The sequence below is a fragment of the Chrysemys picta genome, chromosome 6, assembly GCF_011386835.1.
Source record: "Chrysemys picta bellii isolate R12L10 chromosome 6, ASM1138683v2, whole genome shotgun sequence".
In the NCBI taxonomy this organism is placed as follows: Eukaryota; Metazoa; Chordata; order Testudines; family Emydidae; genus Chrysemys; species Chrysemys picta.
This window is the reverse complement of record NC_088796.1, coordinates 84,090,232-84,109,384: the sequence shown is the minus strand read 5'-3', so window position 1 is coordinate 84,109,384 and position 19,153 is coordinate 84,090,232. Positions and strand designations below refer to the sequence as shown.

At 41.3% G+C, this 19,153-nt stretch overlaps 1 protein-coding gene across 3 annotated transcripts; it reads left to right on the top strand.

Annotated features, from left to right (window-relative positions):
• The first annotated feature begins 920 nt into the window (after positions 1–920).
• S1PR3 (sphingosine-1-phosphate receptor 3) lies at positions 921–11,533 on the top strand. 3 transcript variants are annotated; one of them, XM_008163182.4, is made up of 2 exons: positions 921–1,583; positions 7,865–11,533. In XM_008163182.4, exon 2 carries the CDS (start codon positions 8,031–8,033, stop codon positions 9,171–9,173), a length of 1,143 nt encoding a protein of 380 aa, XP_008161404.1. In that variant the 5' UTR covers positions 921–1,583; positions 7,865–8,030; the 3' UTR covers positions 9,174–11,533. The 3 variants fall into 3 exon arrangements, with proteins under 3 accessions (XP_008161404.1, XP_023956912.1, XP_042710514.1); XM_024101144.3 differs by lacking the exon at positions 921–1,583 and adding an exon at positions 1,919–2,244; XM_042854580.2 differs by lacking the exon at positions 921–1,583 and adding an exon at positions 5,275–5,292.
• The last annotated feature ends 7,620 nt before the right edge of the window (positions 11,534–19,153 follow it).

Below are 19,153 nucleotides of genomic sequence, written 5' to 3'. Positions count from 1 at the left end.
TAGCACATAGAATCATAGACTTTAAGGTCAGAAGGGACCATTATGATCATCTAGTCTGACCTCCTGCACAACGCAGGCCACAGAGTCTCACCCACCAACTGGAATATATCACATTGGTAGATGTGCAGGTGAACAAGCCTCTGATGGTGTGGCTGATGTGATTAGGTCCTATGATGGTAGGGTGACCAGACAGCAAGTGTGAAAAATCGGGACAGGGAGTAGGGGAGAGGGGGTAATAGGAGCCTATATAAGAAAAAGACCCCAAAATCAGGACTGTCCCTATAAAATCAGGACATCTGGTCACCTTATATAATGGTGTCCCTTGAATAGATATGTAGACAGAGTTGGCAACGGGCTTTGTTGCAAGGATAGGTTCCTGGGTTAGTGTTTTTGTTGTGTGGTGTGTGGTTGCTGGAGAGTATTTGCCCTAGTAGGTGCTGCTCTAATACAAATAACATAGTGATATAGTCAGGCTGAGCAAGGGAGAGCATGACTCTGACTGAAGAATGCCAAAAGCTCCAATGTAGTAAAGACTATCCAATATTTTTTTAAATGAAAAATATTAGCATTTTTGTTGCTCCAAAATGTTTGATTCCAATGCAGTTCACTGCTTCAAGGCAGTCACCCTCCTTTCCACCTATTGTTCCCATTCCTGTCACTACCTTTCCCTGCAGGCATCTGTATCAGAGATTGGTAGTGACAGCAGTAAGATCATAGAGACAGCAGCCAGCCAGCCTCAGTCCTCGCCACAAGAGCACAATATAGAGAGATACCTGAGAAAAGGACTAGAAATGGGATTTGGAAGAAAAGGGGGGAGGAGGGAGGTGAAGGAAAGAGGAGAGGAAGGGCAGAGGAGGGAAATTGAGAGGGAGAAAGAAGTGGAGGGTAAGGGTGGGAGGAAATAGGAAGAAAGAGTCAAGGGAAAAGGCTAGGATCAGGGAATGAAAGGCTGGCAGAAAGAGAAAGAGGAGGGATGAGGTGGAGTGGAAAAGAGAGGCAGGGATGGAGGGAGGATAGGGGAATCGAATAATGGCAAGAGGTGAAAGGCTCAGGTAGGAGTGGGCCACAGGACGTAGAAGGAGCAGAGAGGAAGGGGACGGACAGAGGCTGAGAGGGACAAAAGGGAGTGGAAGGACCAGAGAGCCGGGAATGGGAGGAGGGCGACACAGAGGGGAGGCACTGTGAAGCGGGGCAGTGCGCTGCGGCTCCTCCCAGGCAGCCCGGGAAGTTTGCAGAGCATCCCTGAGACACTGCAGAGCGCTGACTCGCTGCAGGGGAGAGAGAGTCACACGGTGCGGCTGGGGGAAGGTTCAGCTGGAATTGACGCGTTTGCTGGCTGGTCCCTGCTTGGCCCGGAACAGAGTCGGTGAGTGGAGAAAGCTGGGAGCCAAAAAGAAGCGGCTTCGGGGGCATATGCCTCAGACCAGTGCAGCTGCAGGCGCGCCGGACCCGTCACTCTCACCCAGAGGACTAGGAGGACACCCACAGAGACACCCCATCTTCTCCAGGATGCTGGGTCCCCGAATGCTCCCGAGCGGCAGAGGCGAGCTGAGAGTGTGCAGGCAATAGCTCGGGTGTAGAACGTGAGTACAAGCAAAGCTAAACCGCTGATCTCCGCACTTTTCAACTACAGGAAACTCTCTTTAGAAACCTGGCTACGCTCAACTCGCCGCTGCAGGGGCTGTTAGTCAAGAGGTGTCTATAATAATAATTACAGGACTCACGATCCGAGTCACGATCGTCTTTAATTGCCCGGCTATAGGTCGCTAGTGAGGTATCTGTTGGCTGGTTGGATTATTTGGCGCTGGTTCGGGGAAGGGAGTTTTTAAAAAGCGGGGGGGGGGGGGGAGGGGTCATGCTTGATTCCTGGAATTCAGCCCCGCACACCCCCCACCCGGCTTTGTGAATCCATCCAGTCCTCCCCTTGCGGAAAGCCGGCTGCAGAGTTTGGGGAAGTTTTGGACTCTCCGATTGGCTTTTACTGGAAGCTCGCGGCTCGCCTGGCGTTTTTCTAACGAGTCTCACTTCTCCTTGCAATCCGTGCAGGTGGCGCGGTGCGAGCTGACTGGTTTCCAGCCCGTGTTGGCTTCTAACGAATGCACGAGAATGAGCCTAGCTAGCGGTCTCGCTGCCGAGCGCGGGACCCACCTCCCTCGCTGCCGCTCGCGGGTCACCTTGTCCCTCGCGTTCCGGAATCCGAACGTTCACGCCTGTTGCTCCAGCTCAAGCCTGGCACGACGCGGGGTAGAGTCTAGTCAGACAGAGGGCAGGGGACCCAGAGTGGGGGTTTAAAGCGGAGCGTGCTATTCTGGCGGGTAGATGCAGAAAACAGGGCTCTGGGGAGGCACTTACGTATAAAGTGGTGCTTACAGAAATAACCTAGCTAGACATTATAGACCATTACAGAGGTGGGGCCAACAACTAAACCGTACATGCCACCTCTTGTTCACTGGCACCTCACTCTTCTGAGCTAGCTGGAGCTAGCAATGTAGTGGCGTATCAAATACTTTATCCTTAACCTGAATGCCTGGGGCTGACCTTTACGCCGTGGGTGGGTGTACTGTGCAGAAGGACGCTGAGGTAGTTTTGCTATTTGTGGGCTCAGGTCACTTGCACTAGTCTGATGGCTGCGATATGCTTTGCGAGGAAAGGATTGTGTGTGTGTGTGTGTGTGAGAGAGAGAGAGAGAGAGAGAGAGAGAGAGAGAGAGAGAGAGAAATCAGCTAGTTTGGACAGATCCAGACTTATTTGCTTAGTCGTGATTTTTAGACCGATTTGCATTTAAACGTTTCAACTAAAGTCAAGTATCATGACTAAAGTCAGAGGACCGGAATTGTGGTACGTGTCCATCACTCTTGCTAGTCCCAGTTATAAAACCACATATTCTTTGTCCTATTTCCATGTTGATTAATTATTACGAATTTAACCGGAAGGGATATGCCTAAGTAGTCAAGAACCAGCCAGCCTTACCTCCATTGTGCTAAGAACACGATTTAGACGGGCTGTGTGATAGGGCAGTTCCAGTGAACAGTCCTGGAGGTGCTAGTAAAGTGTCAAGGTTGGTGATCAAGTTCCTTGAAACTGAAAATATCATCATTCCCAAGGCTTACAGCCCAAGAGCGGTGTAGTATTGGAGTCAATTACAAATTTGGATCTCCACCTACAGCTGGTTGTTACATTAGCTTAGGCAAAGTTATATGCTGTGAGCCCTGCATTTCTCTGGTCATTGCATTACAAATTATTTCATTTTTTTCTTGCAAATTTTAGTACCTGTCATATTTTATTCCTCAATACTCTCATGTGGTAGTCAGTCTTGGAGGCTTTTTTAAAGTTATACAACTCCCATGTCAGCTTTTATAATCAGTTCTTTATCCTATGTGCTATACTTAATGTAATTTCTAAGGTTTCCTTATACTGTACTAGACAGCCTGAAAAAGTACATGTTGGTGCCACTTGCTGCTTTTTTTAGATTTATTTGTTGCCACTTTATTTGGAAAGATCTTGAAAGAGAAATTAGTTTGATATGTAAAGTGAAGGCTCAGTGTCATGCTGATTGAATTTTTGGGAGATTGGTTAAACAGGTAAAGAAAGTCATGAGAGTTGTTCCGGATTAGAAAATTACTTCCTATTTAGAATAGTGACTCTCTGCATACCTCAGTTCTTTGTTTAGAAAAGAAAGAGCTTTGACCCAAGTGAGTGAAAGTTGGGGTCACTGCAACTTTTTAGAATCTGGAAACTGAACAGTGGATTCTTTCTCAGGAGGGAGGGCAGCTAGAGGGAGTGAGGAGAAGAAAGGAGTGAAGATAACTTTTGCCAATATGCTTAAAGCCAAGATTCAAAACACCCAGAGCTCCTGTATGAGAGTTGCACGCTTGCTACTTGGAAGAATTACTAATGCAAAATGCTGTTGTCTAAAAGCTAGAAGCCAAGAAAAATAACGCTTTATTAAAGGTTTTGGCTTAAGCCATAAAACTGCCAGCACATTCATTTTAAAAACTTTTAAATTTCTTTTTGTTTGTTTGTGCTTTCCAAGAAATATTGTTCTGCAGCTGATGTTTGTTGTCTAAATCCCATTTGCAGCTAGAGCCATTCAATTTCAAATTGGGAATGTAGATTAAAATTCACCTATGTTCTCAGAAAGCTTTTTGTATTCTCAAATTTAATGCCACCAGGGCATGCCTGACAAACTACATACATTTACTCATCATCTGGAAAAGCTTTTAAAATAAACAAAATAGAAGACAGTTTGATGTCATACACATATTCTTTTATTTTCCTTCTCCTTTCTTAAAATTGTCATTTGTGGGTAAAGCAAATGGCTACATATGGAGAAGGATGGAGACCTGGAATGTGTGGACTCTCCAGTTCCTTTATTCAAGAGGGGGTTTTTTTGTTGCTGCTTGGAATGTAGGGAAAGGTCAGTTCCAGTGGTGTACTGGATAGAGATATAATTCAGTTACCAATGTGACTGTGTAATATAATATGTCCTTGTATAGACAAAAGTAAGAAGGAGAACATAGAAACAATGAGCCAAACTCTTTTCTCCTTTAGACCCATAAAACCTCTTTGCCTTCAGGGTGGGTGTAACTGAGAGCAAAGTTGCTCTGTTGTTGTTCCAAATAACATAACTCCTAGAAGACTTATTTCTTCAGTCTACTGCAAGTTGCTGAATGTCTATTGTGTGATGCTGAGAACCCTCAGTTCCCAATAGGAGTCTTACAGGAGTTGCTTAGCACTTTGCAAGATAGACCCTATACATTACGATATGTGTAATGGATCAGCTCCTGCTCCATTGATTTCAGTGGTGCAAGACTGGAGCCAACAGTGTTGGGGCAGATCTTTGGCTTCCATACAGGCCTATGAACCACTCCAACAGCACACTGAGACCACAAAGTGTATTAATTGGGCAGTTAGGTATTTCCCTGACACGGGAAAATCCCCAGCTACCACAGCCACATTACTGATTCTATACTACTGCCTCTGTTCTCAGCATAGAGAGCATATTGGCAGCGCTGCTTTGCTTTGGGATCCCAGGCCAATTTAGTGGGTACTGGGGGGCTATTTCTGCTGGTGTGAGAGCAGCAAGGAGGCTGCTATACTTTGTATAGGGACAAACTGGCCTCTAGCAGCACTGGGGTTTGGAGGATAAAGTGAGGTGTACAGGTGATATACATCCACCTTTGCCCCCTACCTTGAGGTCTGCATTGAGAACAGCTGAATCAGACATGTAGATGAAGGTTTGATATTTAAGTGTTCTCAGTGAGATGTTCATGTGAACCTCAGTTTTTCAAGGTGAGTGGATATCACATTGTTATAAATATGATGGGAGAGAGAGAAGTTTCACAGCTTTTCTGCTGTTATTGTTTAGCTGGAAACAATTTTCTGCTAGGGCAATTTAAAGGAGACCTGGAAATAAATGAGGGGTTTGTGATTTTTTGTTTGTTTGTTTCTTTAATGTATGATGTATGAAGAAGACATGGATGGCTTTCGTTTTATTTAGAAGAAGTGAATGTGGGAAGGTCCTGTTTCTTTGTTACATTAGAAGTTGGTCTCATCTACCCTATTTTACTTGGAACACTCTATGGACAACAGGAGAAACAGAAGAATTGTTAAGCAGGGATCAGTCATTTGTATGTAACTGGCATTAAGACATTTTGTAGAATGTCTACATCTGTAGTGCTGTAGTACAGGAAGTGCTGCTTAAAAATCAATAGCATAATATGGTCCAAAACATTACTTTTAAATGGTGCTTCCAGATTAAATTTTAATTTTCCAGCATTTTCTTAAATTATTTAGTGCATTATTATTAATATAAACATTGAAAAGGTTCATCAGTGAGATTCATTTTCTGTAGGTCCTAACAGGTAATATTGCTTTCTTTAGATCATGTTGACGAAATCATTGTTCAGCAGGAAACTCTATTGTTGATCATCCAATACACTGTCCAAAGCAAGCAAAGGTTTACTTTGATTGTGATACTGCATATGATCATAATTTTAACAAGAGGTAGTTAAGAACAATGGAAGATATCCGGTGTATTTTCTGTTGATTAAATACATAGTCCATGTCGTCAGGTGGTGTAAATTGGTGCAGCTACACTGACTTTAATAGAGCTACATCATAGAAAATACATAACAAAATGACGGCTCTACTCACAAAATAGTGACTACTGAACTATTTATTTTGTTGCATGTGATACTGTAAGTAGGTTTCCAACTTACAGTATCGCATGAACAAAATAAATATTTCAGTAGTCACTATTTTGTGAGTAGAGCCGTCATTTTGTTATGTATTCTCTATTATATATACATCAACTAATCATTTTGTTGTGTGCCCAGTGATGAACATCCTTGCTTGATCTAACTATGCCTATCTGATTTCTTCTATGGTCACACATAAGAATGTATTTTAGTGGGAAGGCACTTACAATGAATGTGGACAATGTGAAATTCCTTTTATAGTGAAGGAGAAACACCCAAAAAGTTTCAGTGCAATACAGTGTGCAGATTGTAAATTATTTATGATAGTCAACCTTTGCTTAGAATAAAGTTGTTTTGTTTAAAAGGTTCAAATTTATAGGGCTTCAGAAAAACTGTTGTCAACCTAATGGTCCAATCCTATTCCAGTGACATCAATGGGAGTTTTGCCTCCCATCTTCAGTGGGGAAAGGATCAGGCCCAAGTTGTAATAGTGTTTATTGAACAGTATATGTATTTTCTATAGTACCTAATAACTAAGTGTTGGTACCAGTCTGACCAGGCAGTATCTAAGTTCTAACAATTCCTGCAAAATCATAAGGCTGAAGCACCACCATACTTACATCATCACATATTATTTTTGCATAGTCATGTAGTCCTTTTGCAGTATTTGTATGTCATAATAAAAAAAAAAGAGTCTCGGAGACTCTATTGTGAATTTATATTACATCAAAGTTCATGGGAAAAACTAGTGATGATTCAAAGTCATGACAGAGAGAAAAATCAAAGCTATTTTTAAAAGTCTTAGTAAAATATTAAGTCTGATTAATCTTTCACGCATAATTCAATCGAGAAACTAATGTAGTTGTGAAGTTACATGCTATGAACTACTGATTTCTTTTCATTAGATGGTACAAATAAAGGTTGGACTTAGTTTGTATATAAAGTAATGATACTGAAAAGTTACCTAATGCAACCAACTAGTAGAATTGTCTTTGAGCTCATGGGTTTTCAGACATCAACTTAACTATAAATAGTATCATTTTGTCATGTTTAGAGAGAGAAACTATTTTAGGCATTTATAACACATCTATTACAGTATCAGCTGGGGCCTGGGCACCTGACAAGTTGAGCACAAGTGGCTAAAATCCACCTTTATACCTTTCTTAATCCTAGGGCTGCCAGGGACCAAAACAGCTCCCACAGCCACTTATAACAGTCACAGGGATGTTCCACTGGTTAGACATCAGCAGAGCACATAGCATTCAAGCACCGCTGCCTAGACCCTGTCACACTCTTGACCTGTCCCAGAATATTCCCATCCTATCCCAAGCTGCCTCATCACCACCTCTGGATTCTCCCATGCTCATCAACACTTTAGAGATGGTGCAAAGTCATTTTGTACCTCTTCAGTGGCCCAGGGAGTCAATACCCTCCATTTAACTCTTTTTTTTTTCATCAGCAGAATTATAATCAAAGTACATGCCTAAACTTTTAGTTAGTAGATGGTTGGCTTTCAGATACCAAATGATCAAACCCACTGTAATGCCAGTCCTTGGTATATATTTAATGTTCCCCCCGGTATATATTATTACAAGGCATATACATAGGATTTCCTTTATATAAAGACAGTGATATTGACTCTATTGACTTTTTTTCTCCACCAGGTTCTTGGTTTCGCTGCCACTGCTGGATGTTGACATGCAACAACTACCGAAGCCTGGGGCATCTTTAAACGACTCAGCAAACTGCGTTCGGGAATGTGACTTGAGCTCCCTCTTGTGGAAAGATATTGGAATTAAACTTTCATGATTTTAAAAAACAACACAAATTATGGCAACAGTTACCATGCCATTTGTTGCTACGTTCACCCCTCCAGAAAATGAAGAATCTGACTCTCTAATCGTGCTACATTATAATTATACAGGGAAACTTATTCTAAAAGAAAAGGCAACTGATCACATAGGGTTAACAACTGTTTCATTTCTGATCATATGTAGTTTCATAGTCCTGGAAAACTTGATGGTGTTGATTGCCATATGGAAAAATAACAAATTTCACAACCGTATGTACTTTTTTATTGGCAATCTAGCTCTCTGTGATCTGTTGGCTGGAATTGTTTACATAGTAAACATTCTTATGTCTGGAAAAAGAACTCTGAGCCTGTCCTACACAATCTGGTTTATTAGGGAAGGAAGTATGTTTGTTGCCCTAGGAGCTTCCACTTTAAGCTTATTAGCCATAGCCATTGAGAGACATTTAACTATGATTAAAATGAGGCCTTATGATGCAAATAAAAAGTACAGAGTCTTCCTTCTTATTGGAACATGTTGGCTTATCTCGATTTCCCTGGGTGCCTTACCAATCCTCGGCTGGAACTGTATCAACAATTTACCAGACTGCTCAACAATTTTGCCTCTTTATTCCAAGAAATATGTTGTATTTTGCATAAGTATCTTCATAGCCATTTTGGTGGCAATTGTTATCCTTTATGCACGTATTTACATACTGGTAAAATCCAGTAGCCGTAACGTCACTAATCATAGTAACTCAGAGAGATCTATGGCACTACTTAGGACAGTTGTTATTGTAGTTGGTGTTTTCATTGCCTGTTGGTCTCCATTATTTATTCTGTTGCTTATAGATGTAGCCTGCAGAGTAAAAGAGTGTGCCATTTTATACAAGGCTGACTGGTTCATTGCTTTGGCTGTCCTCAATTCTGCAATGAATCCCATCATCTATACGTTAGCCAGCAAGGAAATGCGTCGGGCTTTCTTTCGCCTTGTTTGTGGCTGTCTAGTGAAGACCAATGTGTCTAGATCTTTACCTATTCAGCCCACTCCAGATCAAAGCCGAAGTAAGTCTAGCAGCAGCAATGCACAGAAACCAAAGGATGATTTCCCACAGATTAGTGTTCCCTCAAGTATAACTGAAAAAGATAAATCACCATTTCAGAATGGAAACTTGTGCAAATGAAGGACTCAGCAAGTCAAGGACTCATCTATGGCTTTTTAGGATTCAATTACAAACTTTCATTTTTCATGCACTTAAATCATAACTTAAATCATAGGGGAAAATACTAACCACTTATTTAACTGAGTGTCTATTTATCACATGACTTGTTTTGGTTTGGGTTTTAATTCTGTAAAAGATCTGACTCAGGAAAGCTTTTTCTACTACCCAACAGTCTGCACAAAATTCTTGTGTATCATTATTACATGTATGACATCAGTGTATTTGGTAAAGTCTGATCTTACAGTACATCTACATCACCTACAAGAAAGGTCAGCTATTATACATATCCTACTATCCTGTTTATTGTTAATTGGGACAAAGGTTACTTACATTATACAAAGTGCATTATATTTCTCTATACATATCTTGCTATTATGTTAATAGCCTTACATGTATGTGGTATAAATAACTGTATATTTGTACATTTCTTTATTAAATAGTAATTGTATGGCAAAACTTTGTATTATGCTACGCATAGTATTACAGTATATAATGCAATAATACAGATTATACAAATATGTAGAAATTTCAAATAGTATGTTTGAAAATGTATGAAGTAGTAATCCTGAACTGAGCAGATGAAGATGCTATGTCTACTCAGTAGTTTTTCTTGCAACCAGTAACCACAGATTGCTCATGTTTGCATAGTAACAGAATGATCACTAGGGCTGTGGCCAAATTTTTTTAGTTTATTTTAAGCAAACTGTAGCAAATAACCATTGACAGTGAGTATATATGTTTGTTATTCAAGGTAGTTAAAATGTGATCTAACAATTCACACATATATCAAGTGTAGGTACTTTTTCAATGCATGTATTTTTACTTACATTTTAAATACTGTATATTGCAAACAGTATGTTAATCTGTGAAAATCTCTACAAAGTGGCATTCTTCCACAGTTAAAGCAGGCTTCCTTTTAAAAGGCAATGGACCATGACAAAATACTTTCAGAACCTCTAGAGTTCCATCCAGGAGCTAGTACAGCGTGAAGCTATATTAACAGCTTCTAGGGACAGATCCAGCTCATGCAGAACTGTTCGTTTGGCGTCATGCTGTACAAGAGAAGGGATATCAGAGTTTGTTCCTCTGGATGTGGGATGACTGCCCATGAGTCCACTGGGGACCAGTCCCTCTGCACCCATCTTGGCACCCCAAATCTATCCCCTCTGAGGACTTTGTGGACTTTTCCTGCCCTGCTGTCCCCTTCCAAATGCATTCTCCCAAGAGGAGATAGTCTGGTCCATTGTGATTAACAACTCATAAATATATGGGCCCAGAGCCTCAGCTGGTCTAAATCAGCATAGATTGCTTGAAGTCAGTGTAGCATGCCTGATTCACACACAAGTATAAATGAATTGTGCTTTAAGGCTAGGATTTTTCAAAGGGACCTATGTGAATTAGTGCTCGAATTAGCTCCCATTGACTTTCAATAGCAGTTGAGCACCTAGCTCCCTTGGACCTATTTGAAAATCCCAGTTTAAATTAATTAAACCAAGCATTAGAGTCATAGAGGTTAAGACCAGAAGGGACCACCAGATCATCTAGTCTCAGTGGCTGTATATCACAGTCCCCCACCCCACCCAGCACCCACACATTAAATTCAACAACCAAAATTAGACCAAAGTATTACAGCCCACAGGAGACTAGACTCTTATGTGCCATAGGGAAAGAAGAGGTGCACCACTGCCTAAAGCCCCTACAATGGCAGGAAATCACTAAGTAAGGTATTGTAATCCTCAAACAATCATAACCCTTATTAATTCACAATTTACAAAAACTGGTGCTTAGTTTTTTTCTATCTTAATTAAAGCAGCTGTGTTTAAAGAATATGTCCAAGTATGTACAGTGCATAAACCGTGTAATGTATGTAGCAAAGCCTTTCAACATATACTGTTTTGCCTTTTCATTGTCAAGTGCAAGGTAAGAGTCTACGTGTTAAAAATATCAGCAGTAGTCTTTTGACAGCTGTAAAAAGAAAGAGGCTGATTTTGCAGCAACTGTGAAGATACCAATAAATATGAAATGACTTGTATAAAATAGAGACTGCCCAAAGCAGTGAGTTACAATTTATTAGCCACTTGAAAGAAAACCTTGGCAAAGAATGGCAAGAAAACAAGTGTAATGACATAGGAGACTGAACTGTGACTATGAAGTGAATCAAAGCTGTAGGATTTGTATGTGTATTCATTATAAGCTGAACTGTGGCTGTATTGTAGTTTCATGGTTTACCTCTTTACATCTTGGAGTGATGTGTGGTTATACTCTCCCGGTCTTGGACAGCTCTCTTGAAATGAGTGTCATTAAAAATGTTTGCTAAAGTCCTTCTGTTACCTGGTTCTTCTAAATGTTTGTTTAAATGACCAGTCTTCCCCAGCCCAAAAGCTGCATTCTCAGCTATTGTAAACAGGAAGGGCTTTAGCAACTCAACTCCCATTAGTATGAGGGAAAGCAGTGTGGCTGTTGTCTGGCTATGTGGAAAGAATGACAGAAGACATTAGATATGTGTTTAATCAGGCCACAACTTTATTATTAGATGTCTGGGACTAACCTGGTGGATAAAATGTACAGTGCAGGTGAAACCCCCCACAATTCACCGGGGGTGTGTGTGCTTTTTTCAGTCCCCCTCCCCCACCTTTCAGTTCATGTCCCTCCAGCAGATCCACTGCGGGAAACCTCCAATTCCAGAGGGGGAGGGGCTTCCACCAGCTTTCCCCCCCCCCTTCATCTAGGTATCTCCAGCAATTCCCTTGCTGGGACCTTACCGACCGCCCCCCCTCGTAGGAGGGGTTAAGGTGGACTATAATTATGGGTGGTTGGCTCCCTGCTGTACCAATCAGGGGAGTCCCCAACTGCCCCCAGCTCACTCAATTACCAAGCACCTCTCCTTAATTCCTTTCCCAAGCCATTTATCTGTTCTTTTGTGCCTTAGTTTATGGAGTACCTGTACTGAACATCCGCTATACACTAAATAAAGAGTAGCGACATATGGCCTACCGCCCATCATGCTATGCATGAACAGAGCCCACCTGAACCTGCTGCGAGGAAGGCAAAAAAACCCACTGCACCTGGCCAGTATGGTCATAAGGGAAAAATTCCTTCCCAGCCCCCATTAATGGGGCAGCTAGCATAATGCCCACCGCAGATATAGCTAATCACCGGCATATTTCTGACCTAAATAGGGAGGGAGAGTGGGTGCTGCCTAGCCTGTTCCAAGTGATGAGGGGAGGGTCCAGGCCCAGGCTGACCTTTTTAAACCCCTCATTCCTAGGTAGTGATTCATCCACCATGCTGACTGCTTTTCCAGCAGTTTTATGTCTCCTTCCCCCCCCACCAAGCCCGAAAGCATTGCCCTCTTCTCCTGGCCAGCCAGACAACACCCTCCCCCTGTTGCTTAAAGTGCAGGGCAGTGAAACTTACCCCATGCCTCAAGTTTAGAATGTTATGTGTGTCTCCATACTTAGATCTGAAATAAGAATGAAAATATATACAGTAGAATGTCAGTTAAAAACACCTCAGGCATTAACTCTGAAATGTTTGTAACTCTGAACAAAACATTACAGTTGTCCTTTCAGAAGTTTACAACTGAACATTGACTTAATACAGCTTTGAAACTTTACTATGCACAAGAAAAATGCTGTTTTCCCTTTATTCTTTTTTAGTAGTTTACATTTAACACAGAACTGTACTGTATTTGCTTTTTTTTTTTTTTTTTGGCTCTGCTACTGCCTGATTGTGTACTTCAGGTTCCAAATGAGGTGTGTGGTTGACTGGTCAGTTTGTAACTCTAGTATTCATAACTCGGAGGTTCTACTGTCGTAGCCAAAACCCACATACATGTCCATAAGCCTGAGCGTAAAAGCCCAATTCCATTCTAAGAAACTATTTGAGTTAGCCCCATCTACAAGTTACATAAGCCATTCAACTGTTTGGGGCCTCATGGTGCTGGGTTGACATGGCAACCTTCCACTCAACCCTGCTCTCTCCCCCTGATTCTGGCAGTGGATTCCAATGGAGAGGAAACTCATCATTCAGACTCACACTTCCTGCAGCTCAGCACTGTGCTCATTTTAAAGCTAGCTATTCAGCCTGTGCATGCCTATGCAATAGCCAATATTACAATATATGAGGCAGTTATACACAAATGGATAAATCTAGCTCTGTTCTTCATGGGAATTCAGAGCACTGCCCACTGGAGAACCAGCATGGCTCTACTGTAGATAGGGGAGCCTGGATTTAGGAAACCCACCTGGCAGTGCAAACAGAGTGGGGATTTAGGGGCAGGGAAACTAGGGGATTGGCAGTGATGATGGGACACAGGTGCTGTGGAGGAATCCATCCTTAATTCTTTCACCCCAAACAGCAAAGAATATCTTCGAATGCAGCCCAAATAGCTGGGTCTGCACTGGGCCAAGCGTTGTACTTATGTGGGATCAGAATCAGACTCTCAGTCTGTAGCTGATTTGTTGTACACAGAGGAAAATCCACACAAGAAATACACGCTTCACGCTCATTGTTTCATGAACTGGAGCCTTTATTTTTGTTCCAGACTACAAAACAAACCACCTAAGGAAAAGAGCTTTCACAAGAGTTGTTATTGCCAACAGTCTTACAGCGTTACAGTATTTTAAAATCATTAAGTACCATAAACATTTTAGAAAACTTTTTTTTAAATTCAAACCTTTGAACCAAAGTTATGATGTAGCAGTCACCTTTCAAAGAAATGGAACAAGAATTTGTGTTTGTATAGCAAACTTAGTTAAATTATAAAAGTCATGCTTGAAAGCGCTGTATTTACACAAACAAAATGTCAACCAAATATGATAGGCTTTGACTCTGTTGCAGTCAAAGGGAGTTTGTACTCTGTTTTCAATGGGAACAGGCTCAGATCCTTAGTAATTAAGTTAAATGCTCTAAGGGTTTGCTACACAAGCAGAATTATGCTATTTCATAATAAAGGCACATTTCCCAGTAACCAATTATAATTAGAAGTGCAGTATTGCCCAAAAGTTCATTATTTTCATCTGCCATACTAATGAAAATGAAAACAAATAATGTTCACGCAACTCCATCTGCTATCATAAAATCCACAAAGTTATGAACCCCTGAGAGGGGTTGATCAACTCTCACTGGGCCATACTCTTTAAGCTGAATTCCACCAATGTAAACCTGCCATAGCACCATTTAGTTTAATGGAGTAAGTAGGATTTACACCGATGTAATCAGAGCACAATTTCATCCATTGACTTCAGCAGGAGTTGTAGGTTCAGCCTCTCTCAGGAGCCTGGACAGCCCTTTCCAATGGTAAAGCCCATGGAAGTGGGCTAAATTGGAAGAAAACTCAAGGAGAGTTTTCTGAGTTTTGCCAGTATTGTTTGTCCAGACACAGAATTAACTGAGCTGTGGGCCTGCCCACACACCTAAGGATTCCCCTAGCATCTACAGTAGTGCTGCCTCCACTGTCTCTATAGCTCCAGTTCCTCATCCACACTCCCTAGTGGCATGGCTGCAAGGAGCATCCCTGGCCACAGCTACTTCTGACCTCCCCTTAAAGGGGGAAATTCTACAAGAAAGCTAATACAAGGTATTGCCTTTCTCAAGTAATCTGTGAGATCAGAGGGAGGCTGGGTTGATGTGCAGTGATCCAACATGGGGCTGCCCACTCCCCACCCCGCAGCACACCCAATCAGTGCCCTTCCTCCTGCATGAATGCCAACCCTCAGAGTGCTCGCCCTAGTGTCCAAGAAAATAATAGGATGTTACTGTGGAGTTGGCTAACCCACCAACTCCACCCTTTTGCACACGAGAAGGGAAAATCTCAGCACACCGACCAGGAAATTATCTGGCCCAGAATCAGAACATATAGCAGCAATTATTTGTGTTATGGAAATGGTATTTGGCAAAATCTTATTAATGGGGTTTGCTTCTGTTCTTACATGGATTCTTATAAATCAACAATAACTCTGTTGGAGCAAATGGAGCTACTCCAGTGTAACTGAGGCCAACTCATAACATATTATTTGGCCCTAGTGTCATTTTATTTCCCTAGCATATTGTAATCTAAAATAACTGGGGTCAAATTCCACCTACTCTGCTGAGATGAGTAGTTCATTGACATCAGTCAGCCTGCTCAGTGAAGTAAGCCCTGTAGAATTTGGCCCTGGTTCACACTGGGCCTGATTCTGATCTCTCTGTTTCTGCTCTAAATCAGGAATGACTTCAATGAAGTAAAAAATTAGTTAAACTAGTGAGTGGAAAACCTGGATAAAGGGGATCAGAATCAGGGTCACTGCCTACATTTAAAGTTTGTCTGTATGTGTGGCCAAGTTCTCCAGAGGGATGTGATTTGTAGAGTGGTCTAATCTTCTGTGCTCTTACTACCCCATATAGGCCATGCTGGCACACACTGAAAGGTACCTAGTTAATCGGCTACCTTTTAGTTCATGGCAGAAGAGTCTACATGGGGCAGTTAGAGCACCACATGTTACAGCACTCCACTATTCACTATTTCTCTCTAGCGTGCTTTGTTGTGCCATGTACACAAGTCCTTAGATTTGATAAAAGTAGTGGTAAGTTCATTATTTCCTGCACAAGTTGGAAAATCAAAAATGGGCTAGGTGATTAAATTCCATGGCTGAAGTATTTCCTAAAATTTCCTAGATTTCAATTCAGCTCTAAAATCAAAGTGGCCACTAGTAGTGGACTAATAAATACTTGGGACATAGAACATTTAATGATAGATTTCATTTTGGACTCACAAAAGTTCCAGGGACAATAAACAACCACAGTATTTCCACACACCACTCATCTTTACAGAGAGACCAGTCTGTGCAATTCTCAATCAAAAATGTTTCTAAAGAGTAATAAATACTGAATATTTTTAAAAAAATCATGACTGAAAGAAACATATTCATCTTCAAAAAAAACTCAGCTTGTGCCAGGATTAAAGTGATGTTTGGACTAGAGCTCTTCACTTGGAACAGAAGCCATTATTACACAAATCTAATCACCGGGGGAAATAATCTATTTCCCATACCAACTATATTAATTATTTTTCATTGGTTTATAATGTATTTTCATTGGTTTATAATGAATATTTTCTGGGTGGTTATTTTTACCTCACTAAAGATAGTGGAGGAACTGTGGGGGAAGTTGTAGAATAGATCTTCATGTTAGGCATTAACACATTTTAAATGTAGCCACTGTATTTCTTAAATTTGAGGCTATCACACATGTGAGAGTCAGATATATGATTTAGTGAACAGTTCCCCCTACTTTGATCAGCAGCAAGGTAAATAACCTTCACAAAAGTCTAACTAGAAAAAATATGTGAAGTAAAAACTCAATATTGTTGGTAAGTGTTTGAGGGGAGCTCTTTTATTTCGTATTCCTGGTGTGGGATTTTCAAAAGGATTGAGCATTGGCCTAACTCTGCTCCCAGTAAAATCAATGGGAGTCTGACTTTAGTACAGCAGAGTTGGGTGAAGGCTGCATGTCTGAAAATTCCACCTTAGTGTACAACATTGTTTATATATATTTACACTTATTGTACATATTTGGCTCTATTCACTGTGTCAAGTAGACATTGGAGTCCAGATCCTTAAAGGTATTTAAGTGTGTAACTAGTTGGACAACTAAATAGCTTTGAGGATCTATGCCTTGATGCCCTGGACAAAAATTTGGAACATGGATTTGTAACTAAATGTTATTAAACAGTCACAAGTTGCGAAGTCCTGATATAAAGCTGCAAATTTCCTGGACACTGCAAAAATGTGCCAGCTTTAAAATGGGGGCATTTATCACTTACAAATATATAAATATGTATAAATTCCATTAAAAATAAATTGTAGCTGGCATCTGGCATTTTGTCTGCCAGCAATAATTGTACAAGGGTATAAATATTAATTCTCCTCTCCTAACTGCACAGCATGGACCCTGCAGACTATCATGCTAAGAAATATGAGAATGCCATTCCATGAGGGGAATAAATACTAAACCCCAGGCACAGAACATATAAAACTGGCAGGTGATACCTGCCAGATTTCTAGTACATACCTACATCTTCTTCATGCACTGCTTTATTTTCTATTCATACCTTATAATCCTTGTTCAGTCCTAAATTGCAATCTCCCATAGAAAACCTATAGGAGAGGGCCATGCAACCCCATGATGGGACACTTATGGAGTTTCCTTCTAATACTCTCCTCAGAGGGGAAGGGTTTGGGGGTTGTAGAAGAGGCAAAAGGCATGGGCCTCCAAACCTTCATGCTGACCCCATTGATTTCAATGGGCTTTGGCTCAGCCGTCCCAGGAGCAATGGCACCATTGGCTGCTTCCCATGCAGCTCCTTAACACAAACCTTAGGACAGATGCCATAGCAGTTAGTGCTGCTTGGGACAGCATTAACTCCCATTGGTGGTATCTGTGTGGTCTGCAGGACAACATGCTGTGGAATGCTGACTGACTCTATCCTCTCCTGTGCCACACACTATCACCCGACCTACAAAATCTCAGCTCTGAGGGTCTTCCCCACCCAGACATGGCCAGCCTAACTCTCCCACGCTTGCATTATTGAAGATGATCACAGGAGTGCTTTTTGGGCAGAACTCTCATTGAAGTCAAGAGCTAATGGTATTTATTGTTTTCTTTGTGCCATCTAATGCTTGAAATTTCTGCAGCAAACAAAATGTCTGATTGAAACTTTGGAAACAAGGCTGAAATTCAGCTGCCGGAACTAATAAGGCCAACTTCACTGAAAAATTTGCATTGATCTCAACCAAATAACTCTTGCACATCTACAGTAAAATTAATGTGAAACATTTGGTTTACTTAAGAATGTCTTAGTAACATGGCCCTAAGGCATGTCTATTGCACCTGGTTCATATAATTGTAACATAAATGCAAACCAAACTGATGGGCAGATTCTAGCTGTCATCACACATAATTTGGAATGTGTCTAGACAATAGGCCTGATACTGCAAGGTACCAGTAGCTTCCTACATAGTTCTGAGCATCCTCAACTACCCCTTAGGAAGGAAAGGAGGACCCTCCAGTGCTGCAATACTCATAGTTTTATCATGTGTCTCGGAAATTTGGCTCTCTTTTGTTTGTTTGTTTGTTTTGTTTTTGTAAAATCCCAGCTCCTGGAGTCATGGGATGATGTGCTAATCTCAGCTTTCATTCTAAAAAGTAGCCTTTGTTGCTGCAGGGGGGGAAAAAGCTTGAAAACATGAAACCTAAAGCCTCAGACACCAGAAAGAAAATAAAAAGAACCCACAATTCTGATTTTTAAAAATCTCATAATTTTAAGGCCATATCCTGATTTTTTGGACCTGACTCATAATTTTTGAATGTTTGGGGTTGGCAACACTTCACAGATTGAACTCTCCAACATGAAGGGCTTAATAGTGCCTCCTTCCACAGAAGTCATTAGCAAATTGCTCACTGATTTTAATGAGAGCAGGACTTATTATATTATTTTCACAAACAGGACCAAATCCAACGAACAGCCACAAGAGCAGGTGATGGATCACACAAGGATTCATTCCAGGAATTGGGAATCACCATAGCACAGGAACAATGGAGCCACCACCACCCCCTTTTCTCCAGTCACTCTCCCTACCTCAGTACTACTCACCTAGCGAAACTGTGAGCTGGGCAGATTTGCCACATTTCCAGCTTCTTCATGCCACCAGAGCTGCTCAAAGTAGCTTAATTATAGTGGAAGATGTAGCCCATGAAACATATTCTTGAGAATTCAGTAAAAGCGCTCCATCATTCTGTGTCTCCTTGCCACTTACCTGAAGGCTGATTTCCAAAGCATGTGTTAAAGCTTTCAGAGGGCCCATTTACAATTTCAAAACATAAAGTAAAGGTTGTGTTTGTGTGCAATTACAATTACATGATTACAATCTTCCTGCAAATCTCTCACGTTTGATCTAAAA

What these genes read in the sequence shown, in the direction of transcription:
- S1PR3 (XM_008163182.4), top strand. Translation starts at nt 8,031, where the DNA reads ATGGCAACAGTTACCATGCCATTTGTTGCTACGTTCACCCCTCCAGAA.